This window comes from Vombatus ursinus, unplaced genomic scaffold, assembly GCF_900497805.2.
Source record: "Vombatus ursinus unplaced genomic scaffold, bare-nosed wombat genome assembly UNPS02010822.1, whole genome shotgun sequence".
NCBI lineage: Eukaryota > Metazoa > Chordata > Mammalia > Diprotodontia > Vombatidae > Vombatus > Vombatus ursinus.
In genome coordinates this window covers 1,113,890-1,132,978 of record NW_020950600.1, presented here as the reverse complement: position 1 = coordinate 1,132,978, position 19,089 = coordinate 1,113,890, and the positions used below count along the sequence as shown (strand labels likewise).

The 19,089-nt window shown below is 54.3% G+C and overlaps 1 protein-coding gene across 1 annotated transcript in view; it reads right to left on the bottom strand.

Annotated features, from left to right (window-relative positions):
- The window catches only part of RYR1 (ryanodine receptor 1), a 94,234-nt gene that overhangs the window by 1,645 nt on the left and 73,500 nt on the right, over positions 1 to 19,089 (bottom strand). Inside the window, exons 72-99 of the mRNA XM_027855298.1 lie at positions 18,790 to 18,886; positions 18,534 to 18,640; positions 17,679 to 17,730; positions 17,421 to 17,489; positions 17,222 to 17,321; positions 16,545 to 16,624; positions 16,249 to 16,325; positions 15,974 to 16,047; positions 15,135 to 15,152; positions 13,782 to 13,862; positions 12,677 to 12,765; positions 12,467 to 12,595; positions 11,038 to 11,142; positions 9,946 to 10,027; positions 8,676 to 8,863; positions 6,763 to 7,104; positions 4,802 to 5,611; positions 4,183 to 4,274; positions 3,678 to 3,828; positions 3,411 to 3,497; positions 2,538 to 2,795; positions 2,284 to 2,414; positions 1,788 to 1,830; positions 1,508 to 1,638; positions 1,350 to 1,410; positions 959 to 1,105; positions 716 to 850; positions 250 to 406 (exon numbers count right to left, since the gene is read on the bottom strand). Of these exons, the coding sequence (XP_027711099.1) occupies positions 250 to 406; positions 716 to 850; positions 959 to 1,105; positions 1,350 to 1,410; positions 1,508 to 1,638; positions 1,788 to 1,830; positions 2,284 to 2,414; positions 2,538 to 2,795; positions 3,411 to 3,497; positions 3,678 to 3,828; positions 4,183 to 4,274; positions 4,802 to 5,611; positions 6,763 to 7,104; positions 8,676 to 8,863; positions 9,946 to 10,027; positions 11,038 to 11,142; positions 12,467 to 12,595; positions 12,677 to 12,765; positions 13,782 to 13,862; positions 15,135 to 15,152; positions 15,974 to 16,047; positions 16,249 to 16,325; positions 16,545 to 16,624; positions 17,222 to 17,321; positions 17,421 to 17,489; positions 17,679 to 17,730; positions 18,534 to 18,640; positions 18,790 to 18,886 (3,893 nt within the window). The remainder of the gene's footprint in view (positions 1 to 249; positions 407 to 715; positions 851 to 958; positions 1,106 to 1,349; positions 1,411 to 1,507; positions 1,639 to 1,787; positions 1,831 to 2,283; positions 2,415 to 2,537; positions 2,796 to 3,410; positions 3,498 to 3,677; positions 3,829 to 4,182; positions 4,275 to 4,801; positions 5,612 to 6,762; positions 7,105 to 8,675; positions 8,864 to 9,945; positions 10,028 to 11,037; positions 11,143 to 12,466; positions 12,596 to 12,676; positions 12,766 to 13,781; positions 13,863 to 15,134; positions 15,153 to 15,973; positions 16,048 to 16,248; positions 16,326 to 16,544; positions 16,625 to 17,221; positions 17,322 to 17,420; positions 17,490 to 17,678; positions 17,731 to 18,533; positions 18,641 to 18,789; positions 18,887 to 19,089) is intronic.

Genomic DNA, 19,089 nt, shown 5'->3' with positions numbered 1-19,089 from the left:
GAGTCCTGGAGATAAATGCGGGTGAAGAGTGTGTTTGTGACGCAGTGTAGGAGAGTGACCAGGGCACTGGCCTCAGTTTCTGCTTCACATACTAGCACACTTAACCTCTCTGAGCCTCAGTTTCCTCGTTTGTCAGATGGCCTCTAGCGCTTTGATCCTCTGACCTCTGAGTGTTCCAGCTCTGACCCCTGACCCTGCATGACAAGGGCCCGCCTCTCTCCCAAGTCTAGGCCCCCCAGCACTCCCGACCTTGGATAATGGCCAGCAGGATGACAATGACGAAGAAGAAGAAGGTGATGTCGAAGACCACCCGGTAGAGCTCGTATTCATCCCCTGCTGGGTCTTCAATCTCATCCCCGATGCCCCCGCCGGCTCGGACACCCACGTACATGTGGAACAGGTAACACTGAGGAAGGAGAAGCAAGGCAGAGCCTGAACCAGCCTGGCACGTGCCTGGGATTCCTGCACCCGGAGGAGGCTGAGGCCGGCGCGTACCCTCAGCTCTGGGGTTCTGAGCCGCAGTGGCCTAAAGCCATCGGGTGCCCCCGCTAAGTCTAGCACCCACAGAGTGAGCCCCCGGGGAGTGGGATGCCACCAGGCTACTAAGAGAGGGGCGAACTGGCCCAGACAGGGAGACCCAGGCTCCAAGGAAAAAGAAGTGACTCTGAACCATGCCCTGTGCGCAGGACGCAGCGTCTCCCCTAGGCCACCTCACCGTCATCATGTCGTCACATTTCATGTCCGGCTCATCCTCGTCCTCGCTTTTGTTGTAGAATTTGCGGAAGAAATTGAAGGCCACGACCGTGTAGAGGTAGACCACGACCGCCAGCAGACCCACCGTCATCACCAGCTGCGGGACAGCCCCAGGTACCGGTGAGAGGGCCAGCACTCATACACCCCATCTTGGCTGGGTCAGGTCCCAGCCTCCCCCAGCTCCCTCCCCTGCTGTCCCACACACCTGCTTCCCATTGTGGGTGACAGAGGACAGGATGGTTCGAAGGGTCTTGACTCCCATGGCGATGTCCAGCAGGTGGGCAGCAAAGAAGAAGTTGTTATAGTGGCCGAGGAGGGACATGACCATGTACCAGGTCAAATACAAGAATGACTGGGGGACAGCAAGGGAACAAGGGAGGGGGTTCAGAAAAAAAGTTTGAGGAGGCACAAGTCTAAATGCTTTTGGGGCAACAAGGAACACTTTAGGGAGCAGTCGGGCACACTTTGGGGGTATTAGAGAGGCAGGAGACACTTTGGGCGGCCCCAAAGGATAACCAAGGGTATCAAAGCACACTCTGAGAGAGTATCCTCTGGGCTCTCCTCCTTCCCACCTTGGTGGCCCCCGCCCTACTCACATTGTCGGTGAAGATGACGCCGAATTTCCAGATTTGGTATTTGACATCTATAGACATGATCCTAAGGGAAGGATATGGAAGCAGTGAATAGGCTAGAACCTTTCTGGAGCTCCCTCATCCCCCTCCACCAACCCGGCTGGCTCAGCTTGGCCCTGTACCAGCTGAGCAGTCCCGAGGGGGGTTCTGGTCGCTTCTCGTTTTGTGCTGTGATCTCCAGGCTGGCCAGATCCATGCCCAGCAGCTCTGCAATTCGCTCCCGGCCAAAGATGTCCCCGTGTTTTTCCAGCACCTAGGGAAGTAGGGGAAGGAAGAATTGAGGATGTCCCTTGGACACAACGGGTCCCAGGAAAAGACAAATTAGCTACTCTCGAAGACCCTGTGAAGGGTAAGAGAATTGGGAATGAGGTGAGGGTCTCCATTCCCTATGGGCCTCCTCACCTTTCTTTTCACAAACTTGTCCCAGTAGTTGCTGGGGAAGGATCTGGGGGAAGAAATTATGGGTTGTGAGAACAGGGGACTTCCAGATCTTTAGCTCCCCAGGCCCTGGAAGTCTTAATTCTTCCCCTGGTCCCTCCCTCCGTGATCTCTCTGCCTCCCTTTTTGGGGTGCCCAACTCTCTTTGGGAGCCCCCATTCCACCCTCACACTCTGACTCCTGCCCCGTCCTCTGCCGTCCCCCAGCATCTGCCACGCTGGGCTCTTCCCTATCTCTCCTTTAGCTCTCCAGTATCTCCTATGCTTCCCCCTTGTTTCCTTGGGATCCCCTGTTTCCCCGGCCCTCCTAATCCCTCTCTGGGGTCCCTCCCCTCCCAGTATCTCTCCCATAGCTTCCCCTTCTGTCTGGTCCCCCAGTCTCTTTCTTGAATTTCATTCCCCAGCTCCCCCTCCTATTTCAAGTCTTTCAGGGGCTCCCCAGGGGACTTCCGGCACCGTACGGGGTGTTAAGCACCAGACGATCCCACTGCCCCTTTACGTCGTCATCCTCAGGCTGTTCAGTAATGTAGAGACCATCAAATTCCAGTTTTCGGGCTAGTTCCTTCTCACGTTTAAAGATAACCAGCGGTACCTGGGGGAACCGGGGAGGGGAGACCTCAGAGATCAGGGGTCTGCAGAGCCTGGTGGCCAGAAGTTGGGCCGAGACCCTGCCCCCTCAGGTCGGCCCCTGGACCTGGCCCTCCCCCAGCCCCACCTTGAGACAGTTGTAGCCGATGATGCAGAGGAAGGCAATGAGGGTGTGCAAGATGCTGAGTCCTCGAAGGGCAGGCTCCATGTACCCCGTACTCTCTTCCAGGAAATAGTAGACCATGTTCTCTTCCTCGTCATCCTCCATCTCCTCCCCAGCCCCTGAGCCCATGCCAGATCCCAGGAAGTCTCCAGCCCCCGAGCCTGCCAGGCCTTCGAACCCTGAGCCTTCCAGGTCCTCTTCACCCGGAGGAGAGTCAGAGACCTGCAGGGAGGGCATGGGCATGGTCAGGGAAGGGTCTGGGCATCATCAGTAGCTCTAGGGGAACCAAGGACTGGGGGTCTGGGTGCCTAGACTTCAATCCCCCATGCCACCACAAAGGCTCAGGCACCTGGATCAGAGGACCCGAGATAGAGAGCAGAAGAAATCTCCATGGTTTATCTGGTTCTACCCATTCCCCTTTTTACACATAAGGAAACTGAGGCCTGGGGAGGTTAGCTGACTAGCCCAAGGCCACACAGAGTCAGAGGCAATGTTTGAACTCAGGTCCTTGGACACCAGAATCAGGATTCTTGGGCCCCAGGACCAGATCCCAAGACCCTTACCCACTTTAAGGACCTTCATATCCAGCCTCCCATCCTTTATCACCCAGTTGAAGAGGGATGGATGCCTGGTTTCCAGGTGCCTTTTGCCCTTTCTATTAGGGTGCCAACATACCTTGGCCTTCAACCTGCTTTCTGCAGGGGATGAGGGGACCCACGTATCCAGAAGGCCAATTCCCTCCCTGCTTGATGGACTGAGGACCCAGTCACTCAGGCTCCCAAGGGACCCAGGAGTCCCCCCAAACCTGCCCCCTGGGCCCTTCCATCTACTTGATACCTTGTAGAAGAGCAGGATGAAGTTGATGGCAAAGGCCAGGAAGAGAGCAAGGAATCTCAGGGTATAGAAGTTTCTGGAGAGGTAATTCTGGCAGGGTCGGGAGAGAGGGAAAGAGGGAGGGCCTGAGCTCCCTGTCCAGCCCAGCACAGAACTGAGGACTGGGGTGGGGGAGTCTGGATGAGCCCTCGGGAGGGACTCTGGGGGCCTTGGACTCCTCCCCCCTGATCCTACACGGCCATCCCTCCCACCTTCCAGGCTGGTCCTTACCAGGAACTTGACCCTCTGCACCTCGAGTTCCTCCCAGAAGTCTGGGCCCTCAGATTTGGCCTCCTCCTTGCGAGGTGGAGATGGGGCAGCTGCCTTCTTGGGAGGCTCAGGTGCAGGCTCTTGGGCCCCTTCCTTCTCTCCATTCTCAGCACTGGATGGTGGGAGGAGGAAGGGGGGAGGAGAGAGAACATAAGGCAAGATTGTCAGGGTCTCCCTGTAACTGCAGCCAGTGACCCCAAGCTCAGTGAGCATTGGCACTATGGGATCGAAAGCTGGCTGGAAACTTCAGGATGACTCGCTCCAGCCTCCTGCCTCCCTGGATAGGCCACTCAGGCCCAGTGTCACCTGAGTGATCAGAAGTAGGGTCGGCATTCAAACCCAGGCCTTCTGACTCTCAATTCAGTCTTCTTCCCACTATGATCCAGAGAGGTCAGAGGCAGGGTGCTGGAGGACAGAGGTCAGGGCTAGCCCATGTCCAGGTCAGGGGTCAAGCAAGGCCACTCACTCAGCTTTCTCGGGTTCAGGTTCTGGCTCCGGTTCTGGCTCCGGTTCTGGCTCTGGTTCTCCTTCAAGGGCTTGTTCTTCTCCTTCCTCCAGCTAGGGGTGGGCAGAGGAGGGGAGGCATGGGCTCAGTACCCCTCTCTGGATCCTTCCAGCCCAGGGCTCCCTCCATGTTTTGGTGTCTGCGAACGTCCCTCTCTCCTCCTCTGTCTACATCTGGCTTCCTCAGGACTCCCTCCCAGCCCTGCTTTCTTCCTCGGTTTTCTCTCGAGCAGTTACTTGGGCACTCTGTCTCTCTCCTGTCTTTATTCCTTCTTTCTATCTGCCTGTCATTCCATGTAGGTATACCCTACTGTTTGTCTGTGGATCCACGTCTCACCTTTGGTCTTTGTTTCTCTCCTCCCCATCCTCTTTTTGTGCCTGCCCTTCCTGTTTATCTGTGACCTCTCTCCATCCATCTGCTCTGCCCCTAGGCCTCAGTATGTATGGCCCCTCTCCTGTTCCTTCAACCCTCCCCTCCTCTTCCTTTCTCCCTGTCTGTATCCCTCTCTTTCTCCTCTTCTCTCTCCCTCTCCTCTCCTCTTCTCCCTCTCTCACACACATAGACACATGTCCCCACTCACCCCAAGTTTCCTCCGGAAGATCGGGGAACCCTCAGGAGTGGGCGGCTCAACTGGTGTTGTGTCTCCCATGTCACCAAGGCCTCCAGGAACCTCCATCCGGAAGGGGCCTCCGTCTGCCCCGGCCCCCTCTCCTCCAGCTGGTCCAGCCTCCCCAGCTCCAGCCTCGGCCTCAGCCTCTCCATCAGCAGGCTCTCCCCCTGTCTCCTCATCCCCTTCCACTGCTCCATCCCCAGTCCCAACAGTCCCTGCACCAGCTGCCTGTTCCCCGTGGACCTCATCGCCCGTGGGGTCTGGCATCCCAGCCAACAGTCCTGTCACTGTCACTTTCTTGGCTCCTTCCACCAGCCCTCCACCAAACAGAGAGCCCCAGAGCAGACCTAGGGCCCCCCGGGTGGCGCCGATCACTCCTGTGCCCGTCCACGTCACCCCGGCCCAGATGAGTCCAGCCCCGACACCTGCGGCCTCCCGCAGGGTCAGTCGCCGGAGCCGCCTCACCCGCCGCCGAAGGCTCCGGTAGGTCAGCCGTCGCAGGACCCACGCCGCCGCCCCTACCACATGCCCAGAGATGCCTGCTGGGCCGCCCGCGGAGGCCCCTTCTCCGTCTGGTCCTGCCTCGGGTGCGTCTGGCCCAGACTCTGCTGCAGACTCATCCTCGTCTTGCTCAGGCTCTCCCTCGGGCTCTGAGATCTGGGCAGCGATCTGCATCTCAAAGATGGTGTCTTCACAGAAGCTCACGAACATCTCCATCTTCTCCGACTCTCCCCCTTCATTCACCACGTCAAAGATGAACTGGCGTTTGGATTCCTTCACCTGCAAGGGCATGGTGAGGAGTGAGTGGGGGGGTGGCCGGGGATAGTGAAGAAAGGGGGACGCTGGGAGGGACGAGGGTGCAGATTCCTGAGGGGCGTGTGGAAGAGGAGTGTGGGGGGCATGGGAGAATTTGTGTGAGAATGGGCATGGTTGTGTGCAAGGGTGTCTTAGGGGCATTTGGAGGAGAGGTGCTTCAGAGTGTGCTAGGGACATATATAGAGGCTGAGTGTGTGCAAGGAGAGGAGGCTGAGTGTGCAAGGGGAGGAGGCTGAGTGTGCAAGAGGTAGACGAGAATATCTGCGGGGAATTTGGAAGATGAGTATGCAAGCCATGTATGAGCATGCTGGGTGTATGTGTGAATGGGGAGATTATTATACAAAGAAAGGCAGTGAGTGTGCAAGGACACCAGAGGGTTATTTGGCGTACGCACACCTGGGATCTGGGTGAGAATTCCAGGGAAAGGATGAAGGATTCCATTCAACAAGCATTTAATTGAAGCCTACTATAGTGTGCCAGGCAGGGGCTCCTATTGTATGGGGGCAGTAACATATACACAGGTCAATCCAGAGGCATTTTAGAGAGGTCTGGGGCAACCAGGGAGGGCCTCTTGTAGGAGGTAGCCTGAGCTGAAGAGCAGAAGAGTTTCCAAGTGGCAGAGGTGAGGACAGGGCCCCCCCTCAGGAGCCCATCCAGAGGTGCTCGGTGGAATGGATGGCGGGAATGGAGGACGGATAGAGCACACTGGAGGGTGTACTGCCTGAGGGGGAATATTTATTGTGGGAGCCAGGCCAAACCAAGGAGGCTGTATTAAATCTAGAGATGACAAGAAGCCGATGGAGTTTCTGGAGCCGGGGTGTGATATGCTCATACCTAAGTTCTAGGAACATAATATCATTTTGGCAGTGCCAAGGGGATGTGCTGGAGGTGGGAGAGTTTTGAGGCAGGTTATTAGGAGGGCACAGACAGGCAGGGCCAAGGAGCAAAAAGGGCCTGAGCCAGGGAGGACTGTGCAAGAGGGGCTGGGGGGTAGGGAAGGGGTCTGTGAGGGCTCTGGGGGGCAAGGCCTTTCTCTGAAAGAGCACTTGAGCGGAGAGGGGTGACTGGCCTGTGGGAGAGCCCCTAGGGGACACATGACGGGGGCAGAGCTTCACCTGGGGCATCTCCCACTGTGCCTTATTGGTCTCCGAGATTTCAAAATAGATGCGCTCGATTCTCCGAGAGGCGCCCATGATCTCGATGCGGCCCAGGTAGGGCCGGAAGTACTCCAGGATGCTCTCGGCCAGCTCCAGGAAGTTCCGCAGTCGAGGGTCGTGGGGCACGTGCTCCGACAGGTTGGTCAGCAGCACAGCCACGTTGAAGCCGATCTCTCGGGCCGGCTCCTGGAAGCGGCTGGCAAACTCCTCCACGTTAATCATCTCGTTCTCATCTGCCTCTGAGCAGGACAGCAGGAACTGGATCTCAGGTCCAGTGAACTGCTTCTGGCTGTCCATGGCCTGCGGAGGGAGGGGTCCCCAGGCACGGGTCATTCAGTGATTCTTCCTCTTCTCCATCTCATCTCCAAGGAGGGACTGTCACAACCTGCCTCTGGCTTCCTCACTGACTCTCCCATCTCATCTACCCCACTATTCCTCAGGAAACTCACCCATGCAGAAATTCCCTTCCCTAGTCACTCTGGGAAATAACCCTCCTCCAATTCCAGAGCCACTTTTGGGGTAAAAAAAAAAACAAACCTCCAAAACAAAACAAACAAAAAAAACATTTCCATCACACTTTAAAGATTGCAAAGCACTTGACAAATATTATCTCATTTGACCTCAAAACAGGTGCTCTCATTATTTCCATTTTACGTTGAGGAAACTGAGGCAGAGGTGAAGTGACAGGATTGCACAGCTAGTTAGTGCCAGAGGTAGCATTTGAACTCAGGTCTTCCCAGCTCCAAGTCTGGAGTTCTATCCATTAAACTAGCTAGCTCCTTCTGGTAGCTTTGTACCGGGTCTCTAGCCTGCTCCCCAATGCCTCAGTGTCCTGCAGGGTCGTCCAAACTCTCTCCCCAAGGCTGCTCTCCTAGAGACCCTTCCAGGGATGATTCCCCCTCCCTGTGGCAGTCCCATGCCCCTGGAGGCATCCCTGTCCCTGAAGCCCAGGCCTCAGTGAAGGGCTGCCTCCTCTTCCATCCTCCATACTGGCATCCCACTGCCCCCTAAGATGCCCATTTTTCAGAAACTCCCTTCCCTAGACAGCCTGCATAAAGGGACTCCCTCAGACATCTGTCTCCTCAAGTTTCTGGGCCCCATCTAGGGACGCTTCTTCTGTCTTTGTCCTTCCAGCACCTTTGGGCCACCCCCAGGACTTGCCCCGTTCAGTAACTTTCCTTGTCCAGTAGTGCTCCAGAGATTTCCCTTTCCTGAATTCCTGACTCCCTTCCTGGTCCGTGGACTCCTCTATAATATCCCAACTGTCCTCACCAGAACTTGAGCCGTCCAAAAATCTCCTCCTGCAAACTGTTAGCTCAGAGATACCTCACCAAGAGACTCCCTACTGACATTCTGTCCCATCCAAGGATTCCCTTTTCTGTATCTGGCTTCACCTCCCACTTCCACTATCCAGAGCTTTCTTTCCTAAGGGGTTTGCAGGTAACCTCCTCCCAATTCCAAACTTCCTGTAGGCTCAGTTCTCCCACCAGGGGCCCTCCCACCCAAATTTTTGGTCTCCATCCAAGGGGAGCTTCTGTTTTTAGCCTTCTCCTTGGCACCCTACTGTCCCCCAGAATAATTCCTTGATCCATTCAGTCAACCTAGCTTTCCAGCGGCTTATATGCTCAGATAAATGCCCATGAGGTTCCCTAGCCCCCTGTTCTTGTCCCCCTTCTGGAGAGGCTAGGGGTCATCAGTAACTCACTGTCCATTCCCCAGCATGTCCTCAGGCTCCTGCAGGGATGGGGTTTCCTTCCCCTGCTCTGTGGAGCCTCCCAAGACACGGCCCCATTCAAGGCCACCTTCTGAGATGCCCAGCCTCCTGCCCAGCATCTCCTGGGGCCCCTGGGAAGGTGGTCATGGGGCCATACCTTCTGGAAATCTTTCTTGGAGATTAGCCCCCGGGGATCGGTGACGTAGTCCTGGAAGGCCTCAGAACCCACGATGTCCTTGAGTTTCAGGAACATGTCAAAGAATTTGAGGATCATCTCCACGTTGGAGGAAGATTCCACCAGCATGTCCACCATCTGCCTGGCAATTGTGCCATTGACCACGTTCCCTGGCAGGGGTGGGGGAGGAGGGGCAGAAGCGTCAGGGCCAGCTGGGGAGCACAGTGGCTACATCTGGGGCTGGAGGGGTTTTACAGAAGGGGAGAATTGACGCCTAAAGTGGTTAGGTGATTCAATTAATAAGGTAATCAGGGAAAAAGTGAGGATTCAAACCTAGGACCTCCGATTCCAAATCTAGTCCCTTTGCTGTCCATCACCTACTGCCTGTGAGATCGAGGCAAAAGTCCCCTCTGCCTACCACTGCCTCTCCATCCTAAAGGGACAAGCAGGGGTCCCCCACATTCTTTAAGGTCCAGCCAGGATAAGAAGGTTTCCTGCTATTCTGGGGATTTCTCCTGGGTTGTCTTGGGAGATCTGGGGTGGTTTTGGTGGCGAGTACCATGTGGGGAAGGGGAAGGTTTCTGGGGGGAGTTCTCTATGAATGATATCTTTGGGAAGGGTCTCAGAGAAAGTTTCTGAAGACAATCCTCGGGGAGAGGGATTCACAAGGAGAGTATCCTTAGGGGGTCTCTAGGAGGAGTCTTTGTAGGAGAATCACCCTGGGAGTATCTGCTGGAGAGTGCCTCTCCACTCTGAGGGATGAGGCTCTAAGCAGGGTTTTGGGAAGGACTCTCAGGGGTCTTTATAGACGGGAAGGGGGAGTTCTCTGAGGAACCTTGGAGGGTGGTGGATTTCCACGAGGGGAGGTCTCTAGGAAGCGTCTACACAGGGTAGAACATAAGCTCTTTGAGAACACTTTGAGACCGGGAACTATTAGGTTTCCACCTTCACAGCTGTAGTGCCTACCAAACGCAGTGTCCAACATATAGCAACTGCTTAATAAATGCATATTCAAATCAAGTGAACAAACATTAAGTGCCTACTATATGCTGGGAGAGAGGAGGTTGAAAAGGCTCTTTTGGAGGGATTTCAATGTATGTCTCTGGGGGAGAGTTGGTTTTGACTGGGGTTTGGGAGACGGATCTCTGTAGGGTGGGTGATTTCCAAGGGGACTTCTCTGGTAGGAGCCCTGGGCAGGGTTTCAGACAGGCTTCTTGGGGCTATCTCTGACTGGGGGTGTCTTCTGGCTCACCTTCCAGCAGTGACAGCAACATGACAACCATGTCCTTCTGCAGATCCAGCAGTTCCTTCAGCAGCTCAATCTGGCTGGAGTCCTAGGGAGAAGCCCCCCGCCCCACATGGCCAAGCCCGGTCAAGGTCCGTAGCTTCCGTCTCCGTTAAATCAACACTGTGGGTCCTGGTCCTCCCCAAACCCCTAACCTGGTCCCCAGATTCCCAGTACATGACATAACCCCTCCTGACCTCTGTGAGGTAGCCAAGGGCTGCTCCTTAGAGAGAGAGAGACAGAGACAGAGAGAGAAAGAGACAAAGGGCAGAGGTATACTTACAGAGACGTGGGGAGATAGAGATGGAAATGTAGAAAAGTAGAGAAATGCAGAAAGACCCCAAAACAATGAGAAAGATAGAGTGTAGTAGAAAGGAAGGCCCAGGTTCTGAGGGAGATAGAGACTTATCAAGAGGCTGAGAGATGCTGACTGACCCAGAAACCAGTCCTAGGATGAGGCAGCCTCATGTGACTGAACAGGAATTCTATGTGTGTGTTTGGGATATGTGCTGGAGGGAGGGGTCTCACATGCCCGCTATAGTGCCCTGGAGGGGCCATCATCCACCACAGGTGGGATAGAGAACTAGAAAAGTCCTCCAGCCCCAGCACGTCACCACACCCCCCACCGCAGGCCAGAGAAAGCGAGAGGTCATCAGACCCCAACGAGCCCCCGGGAGCAGAGGCAGCCTGATGAGAATGATAGGGCAAAAGGAAATCGGGAGGATTGTCTGGGCAGTAGAGGGGATATTCTGGGGACTCAAAGCAGAGGGAGGTGGGGAGCAGCCAGGGGAAACAGATAAATCAGAAAGCAAGTCTCAAAGAGGGGAGAGGTCTAGCCAGATGAGGCCAGCTGAGAATGAATCTGATCAGAGAACATATTCAGAGAGAAGGGGAAGGGGGCTCAGAGAGAGGTCTGATTAGGGGAAGCTGCAGTCCATAGGGAGGAGGGAACCCCCTGGATGGGAAATGGACCAGCTAGGAAGAAGGCCTGTGGGAGCCAATGAGGATGGAGAGTAGGGCCTGCCAGGTGGAAGAGAGACTGATCAGGGAGAGCCCCACCTGAGCCAGCTTCATCATCATGTGGGCAAAAACATGGAGGAATCCGACCACGGCGTCCCACAGGCGGCTGTGGGCCAAGCTCTGCTGGTTTCCTGTGCATGGGCCCTGGAGGGGGACGTTGAGGTGGTTCAGCACTTGGCTGTCCCCTCCCAGCCCTCATCCCCATCCCCACCCTCCTTCAATAACAAACTGAGGCTCCTAAGACGTAGAACCACACAGGTCCAACCCTCTCATTTGACTGATGAAGAAAGTGAGACCCAGGAGGAGATCAAGGTCATCAAAGCACTGGATTCAACCAGGATCCTTTGACTTCAAATCTCTTTTTGCCACACCGTGGAATTCACCATGATTTAGCAAATATTTCCTAGGTATGTCTATTGTCTATTGTCCAGGCTGGGTCAGGGGAGACAAACGGGACCTTCACCCTGCCATGGGCCTAACGCCTCTGAGCTATTTTCCGTTCCTCCCCTTCCTTTCCCTCTCCTTCCTCCCAAATCCTGTCGATTCCATGTGGGTGATGCTGCTCTCGTTGCTACAGACCCTCAGTATCCCTCTTTGGGAGTGTAGCTGCCTCACTGGACTCCCTGTCTTATTCCTTAGGTCCTGGCTCTCTTAGACTGGGAGCTCCTTGAGGACAGGGATAATAATTTTTTTTTTTGTCTTTCAACAAACAAATCTACTTGTATTCCACAAACATTTATGAAGCTAGGCCCTGTGCTGGGGTTGTCCCTGCCCTTAAGGTGACTGAGCTGGGCTGGCTCTGAGGCAGAGGAGACCTGGCCCTAAACAGAGACTTTTGGAAAGTCTCAGTGGAGGGATGCTGTCCCACTGTGTGGCAGAGAAAGAATGTTGCTTTTGGAGGAGGCCTGCCTACCTAGGGGAACCCTGCCTCCCTCCCCACCGTTCATCAAATGAGAGGCTTAAGTCAGGTGGTTTCTGGGGTCGCTTTTAGCTAGGTGGCACATAGTAGGTGTTGAATACTTATTTCCTTCTTAGATTGTGCGCCGTCTTGGGGAGGGAGGTGGGGAGGGAGGGGGAGAAAAATTTAAAACTCAAAAGCTTATGGAAGTGATTGTTGATAATTCAAAATAAATTAATTTAAAAAATTCTTTCTTTCTCCCTGCTTAACAAATGCATATGTGATTAGATAAACTCCTATGAAGTGTAGTAGTTGGGGGTCTAGTGGAAAGAACATTTTTAGAGAAGTCTGAATTCTGTGCAACCATGGACAAACCTGTTTTCATCCTGTGCCTCAGTTTCCCCCTCTGTAAAATGAGGTGGCTAGATTCAGTGATGCCCGTGGTCCCTTTCAGCTCCCAATCCTACGTTCTCCAGGGCTTCCTGGAGGAGGTAGCTTGCAGCTAGAGTCTACAAGGCCAGGAAGTGCTGAGGGCAGGGTCATGGATAGGAATGGGATGAGGCGGGGTACCTGGATGTACTCCGTGAGGCTGTTGAAGACCTGCTTGGCCACAGCCATGGCTTTGGAGAAGTTTCTCTTCCCCTGCTCTTCAATCACGTCCTTCCCCGAGTAGTACCAGTAGAAATCACTGATGGACTCCTGAGGGCAGCAGCTGGTGAGTGGAGAGAGCGTGGGGGCCCAGCCCTCCAGCTGCCCTCGCCCCTAGCCTGGGATGCTCACCTGCAGCCTCAGCAGGTAATCCACGGTACAGATAATGATGTTGATGGTGGTCGTGTTCCCTGTTTGCGTCCGGAGGTAGTTCTGAAAGTCTGGGAGGGACAGATCATCGCCTCACATTTCTGTTGGCTTTTAAGGTTTTAAAAACACCTCCCCCCAGTCCAGTTCGTCACCACGCCTAATTAATCTACTTCCATCTCTCCCCCAACAGAGGCACCCCCTTAGTTCAGGCCTTCCCCAAATCCTCCTGACTAGGACAATGGCTTCCTAATGGGTCTCCAGCCTGTCCCCTCTCCAATCCATCCTCCACCCAGCTCTCCACCGCCCTTGCTAGGGCTTTCCCAGCTCCTTTGTATGTTCTCTGTATTTACCTACTCCTGTACACTGCTGTTTCCCAGAGTTTGAGTGCAGGGACTGTTTAGTTTTTGCCTTTCCTAGCACTTAGCACAGTGCCTGGCACATAGTAAGCGCTTTATGCATGTTAGCCAGTAGTAGGAGTAAGCACTCGTTGACTGATTAACCTTTGTACCTCCTGTGTGCCCGGCACACAGGAGGGGCTTAATTAGGGCTTGTTGAATCAAACTCAGCGCCATCTTATTTGATTGTCACCACAGGCTTATGAGGTAGGTGTTATTGCTCTTATTTTACAGATGGGGAAACTGAGATTCAGAAATGGGAAGTGACTTGCTGATGGTCACATAACTAGTAAGTCCTGGAGCTGGGGCTCTCAGAATATCAAGAGCTGGAAGGCCCTCCTTGTAGACAAGAGAAGCCTGAGTAAGAGTTTGTAAAACAGCTTGTCCATGGTCACACCGGGCCCTGCCAGCTCAGTGACTCCAGCAGGTAGCGGGCCGAGACTTGAATCCAGTTTTTCTGATTCCCAAGCCCAGGGCCTTCTTTCCCTGCACCCAGCAGGCTGGACTTTGCTGTCCAGCCCCAGACCTGGAGACTCCTCCGTCTCCCTTCTATCTCTCCCCTCTCTCTTCTGTCTTTCTCTCCTCCATCTCTCCCCTTCCCTCCTCTATCTCTCCCTCTCCCTCTTCCTTATTTCCTTTTCCTCCTTCTCCTCTTTTCTCTCCCCTTCCTCCTCTTCCTCTCACATACGAACCATTGTTATGGCCTTCACACAGCAGCTGGAGAAAGCGGAAGAGATCCTGGGTGAACTCATCATCAGCCATCACTTTTTCTCCTGGGACAGAGAGAGGGGGGCCCTGTTGAGTCAGCCTGCTGTGGGGCAAGGTCCCCCGGGGAACAGGCATGCAGAAGGCCCATGCACACAGCACACAGGATCAGGAGAATGGGCAGTGGGGTAGGAACGGAGGAGGGGCTGACCGCCACTCATGCCTGGGTAGTCCCGCTGTGACTTCTGTGGGACATCACAGACCTGTGACCCTGTGGAGCCAGTGATGTCAGAGTCTATGACCTCATAGGGCTGTGACCTCAGGGTCTATGACATCACAGGATGAGTGATTTTGAGGGTTGTGACCTCACATAGCCATAATGACCTCGGGGTCTATGACATCACAGGATGAGTGATTTCAAGGGTTGTGACCTCACGTGGCCATAACAACCTCAGGGTTTATGACATCATAAGACGGATGATTTCAAGGGTTGTGACCTCATATAGCCATGATGACCTCAAAGTCTATGACATCACAGGATGAGTGATTTCGAGGGTTGTAACCTCACGTGGCCATAACAACCTCAGGGTTTATGACATCATAAGATGGATGATTTCAAGGGTTGTGACCTCACATAGACATAATGACCTCAGGGTCCAGGATATCAGGAATGATGATATCAGTGCCTGTGATGTCACAGGGCCAAGGTGGTCAGTGGAGGGGACCCAGGGGCCTAGTTCTCCAGGGCTTCTATGATGTTGGAGGGGGGGATAGAGGAACAACGCTGCGCAGCTGGGATGGGTGTGGGTGAATACATATGGGGAGGGGGGCCTAGAATATAGCCAATCAGGTTGAGCGGGGTGGGGGGGGTCAGGTGTCAACCATGGGCTAATCAGAACACATCTGCCAACCATTCAGGCCTCAGGATGGGCAAGCCAGACTGTGGGTGGAATGCTAAGAGCAGGCGCAAAGGGGTCCACCCAGCCTGATCAGAAGGGACAGGCCAATAGTAGCCAATCCAGTTGGGAGAACTGAGCACCTGGATTGAAAGGGCACCAATCAGAGAGGGGCCCGGAGCTTGGAGCAGTTGGGGTCTAGGGGAGGGCATCTCTGCCTGTCCTGGGCCAGTTGATCCAGAGACCCTACAGTAAACAAAGACCCCTCAGCCCCCAATCTTGCCCTGGGTCCTGCCTCCTGCCCCATCCCTTCTCAGTTCCCGATGTCTGTCCTCTGGTCCCTGGTCTCTGATCCTGTCCCTGGTCCCGGCCCGGGGTAGGCAGGAGGAGGAAGGAGGGTTAGCAGAGCAGGGTGGCACACGGGACTGTGGGCAGGGGAATTACCGTTCTGGCGATTGATGACTGAGGCAGCCGGACAGGATGGGAGGAGGGAAGAATGGGGAGAGAGGGAAAGGCGGACATGTGGAGAGAAAAGAGACAGAAAGAGACGGACGTGGAGACAGACACAGAGAGAGAGACAAGGAGTGACAGGAAAGGAGAGGGGCAGAGTCGAAGGGAAGGGGAGAAATATAGGAAGACAAAGAGAGACAGTCACAGAGATCAAGAGATGGAGACAGATATAGAAACACATGGAGAGACCCATGAGAATTGAGGGAGAAAGTTGTGCAGAGGAGAGCAGGAGATGGGAGGTGTGGAACAGAAACAAGGAGAGGAGAGCGGGAGGGGAGAGGCAATGGGGACGAGGACAGAGACAGGAACAGGAGGAGAGATTGGTGCGGATGAAGAGGCCATAAGGAGGTCAGGTCAGGGGTCAGGGAAAGAGGTGAGTACCACACATCACAACACAGCAAAGAGGAGACTTGATTAACTTGGATTAGGGGCATTCATGGGAGTGGGGAAACAGCAACCCAGATGGGGGAAAGGGAGGAGGGAGAGTCCCAGGGTGGGGGAGGGGGGACCCTTGAAGGAGGGAAACAGAGCCTCAGGAGAAGGGGTGCCCAAAGGAATGAGGGCCCATGGGGAGATGAAGCCCTAGGAAGGGAGTTCCCTGGGATGAGGTGGGGGATCCTGTAGTTAGAGGGGCCCAGGATGGGGATACAGGTTTTAAGGGGAAGGGAGGTTACTTAGGGGAAAGGAAGCTCCAGGATTAGGGGAAGGGAGGATAGGAAGGGGAGTCCCAAGGGAGAGGGGGCCCCAAGGATAGGGATGGGAAGGGGGCTCACCAGTCCCTTCCTCGGTCACCATTCCAAGCCCCTCTGCCTTGTTCTGCCTCTCAAAGGCATTCAGATCAAGAACACTAAGTGGAAAGGAGGTATAGAGAAGGGGATCGGGGCAGGGAGACACGTGAGGCCCTGGCGTAGCCCCTAGGAGCCCTAGCTCCTTGCAGATCTGTCTGTCTCTCTCTCTGTGTGTCTAGCTCTCTCACTCTCTGTCTCTCTCTCTCTCCATCTCTCTGTTAGTCCAGCCCCTCCCACCCTCCACTGCCCACAGGACAGACCTGCATGTCTGCATCAGAGCCTGGATGCTCTGGAAGAAGCCAACCTCCTTCTTGTCCTTCAGATAGTCCAGCATCTTCTGCAGGAGACAGAAAAGCAGGAGGGAGGGCCTCAAGCTGGCAGGCAGGATCTGCCTGTCCCAGACCCACAGAGGAGTCACAGAATGGAAGGCATTCCTGAGAGCATCTGGTCCAACCCACCCCCTCTGTGAGATCCCTGACGGGCAGGCGTCCAGCCCTCACCTGAGGACCCCCAAGAAGGGCGACCCGCCATGTGCCCATCCCCAGGTTCCCTGTACCTGCTGCACCTCCATGTTGCCCCCGTTGAGGATGGAGATGCCCAGCTTCAGGGTGGATGACACCATGACTCCTGGCTCCCCTACCAGAGGACAGCACCCACTCAGTGCCTAGGCCTGGTCTGCCCTCCACCCATGCCTCTCCATGGGGCAGGCAAGAACAGCGCCCAAGACACTGGCAGACATAAGTCCGAGAGGTGCCAGAGTGAACGTGCGAGGAAGAAGAGAAGGAAATAAGCATTTTAAAAGCACCTACAATGTGCCAAGCACTGTGCTAAACGTTTTACAGATATCATTTCATTTAATTTTCAAAACAACCCTTTGAGGTAGGTACTATTATTATCCCCACTTTACAGTTGAGGAAAATGAGGCAGAATGAGGTTAAATGACTCGCTTAGGGTCACACAGCTGCTCAGTGTCTGAGTCTGGATTTGAGCTTAGGTCTTCCTGACTTCAGGCCCGGTGCTCCCTCTACTCTCCCCACTTGTCTTGGGATCTCCAGCGGCTACCAGAGGACCTGGGTGCTTAGAACATGCTTGTTGATTACTTGGTTAATTGATTGATGAGGGTACAGATGAGTGTGGGTGAGCTCAGGGTGCCAGGTATAGGGCAGTGAGTGTGGAGGGGAGATCAGAGTGAGAGGAGGGAGTGTGGGCATGGGAGGGCAGGGCTGTGCAGACCTTTGCAGGCGCTAATCATCTGTAGCACCATCTCAGCTGCCCCTCGGTTGTGGAGCCTGGACTGCTGGTAGAGGAGTTTCTGCTTTTCCATCTCCTTCTCCTAGAGGAAGAGGGAGGGGAGGATGGATGGAGAGTGTCAGCGTCCTGTCCCCTGAGGAGTCCTCCCTGGACAGTCTTCTCCATCCCTCCTCCTCCATACCTCAAATGAGGCTTCAACCTCTTCCTCAGTAGGTTCTGAATGCTCTTCTCCCTCCTCCAAGTGGCAGCTCTGGGCAGGGCAAGAGTCAGTAAATGAGAGGGGGGAAACTTGGCATCCTCAGGCCCTGGCAAGGGCAAAGGTCCCCCTCCTCTTCCCAAGGCAACAGCGGAGGGTGGCTACAGTAGGAGGGGAGCCCACAGTAGGAGGGGAGCCCACCTGTGCTAGCCTGGAGGGGATGAGTTGCGGAGGGGTACTTACCTTGGCCATGATGTCGGCATACGCCATATACAGATAGTCCTCATCTAGTTTGCTGGAAAAGGATTGGGGGACAAATAGTTAGGGTGTGTCCCTAGGGCATAGGGGAAGATGTTTCAAAGGAATGAAGGATCTCCCTAAGGTAATGGAATAGATCTCCCTAGGCTATTGGGGGGGGGTGTCTCCAGGGGATAGGAAAGGTCTTTCCAATGTATGGGACAAGACATACAGGAGGTATTTGTAGGCAATGTACCCAGGATGAGTGGGTAGCATGAACACAGGGAAGGAAAAATCTATACAAGAAAATACCAAGTAATTTGAGGGGAAGGAAGGGCAATTGGGAAGTATTAGAAAGGGCCTCATGTAGGGAGTAGGAATTAACATCTGAGTGTAGCGTTGAAGGAAGATAATAGGATTCTAATAGGTGAACATGAAAAGAGAGTACATTCCAGGCATGGGTACAGCCTGAGCAAAGGCCTGGAGATGGGAGGTGGAGTATAATGTATGGAGAATAGGCAAGTGGGCAACTTTGGAACATAAAATAAAGGGGAACAATGTCCAATGAACCTGGGGAGGGGTTTTGGAAGAGATTAGCTGGAGCATGGGGAGGAATAAGGGGAAAGGGGAAATTGGTGCTTGGGGTGGTATTTGAGATAGCCTAGGGTATGGGAGAAGGGATGTCCTTCCAGTATTAGAGATGTCCCCTGGGATATGAGATAAATCTCTCTGAGGAATCTGAGGGCTGAGCTTCTCCAGGTATCTCCTGAGGATTTGTGGACTTTCCCTAGGGTTTCCTTTGGTTCTTCCTGGGCCTTGGGAGAGGGGCGAGAGGGGATGACTCCTCCTCAGGGCCCTCACCTCTTCTCCGTCAGGGCTGTCCGGCTAAAGTGTAATACCAGTTGGTGCAGAGGGTCTGGTTTCTTTTCCTCCTGTTCTTCTTCCTCTTCTTCTTCCTCCCCAGCTTTCTTTAAGGTGAGAGCAGGATGGGGCACATTGGGAAGGGATGCCAAGTGGTCATCCTCACCCCACTGATGTCCTTCCCTCCTATCTTCCTTATCTACGCCCTCCCTTAGCCCTGCCACAAGGTCCCCCTGCCCATTGGGTGCCTGCTCACAGAGAGGTCGTCAATCATGCGGTCCTCAAAGCTGTGCTCCTCCGTCACAATCCATGCTGCTTTGTAGGACTCCAAGAACATATTGCTTGCACGATGCCTGTGGGACAAGGTGGGAGTGGATGGGTGGATTCCAAGAGAAGCTCCCACCTTCCTATTTCCAGCTTTTGTCTTGATGCTCTATGTCGATTTCTCTTGACTCACTCTAGCCATGTTAATTTCTCTTGACTCACTCCAGCCATGTTAATTTTGCTAAACTCACTCCAGCCATGTTAATTTCTCTTGACTCACTCCAGCCATGTT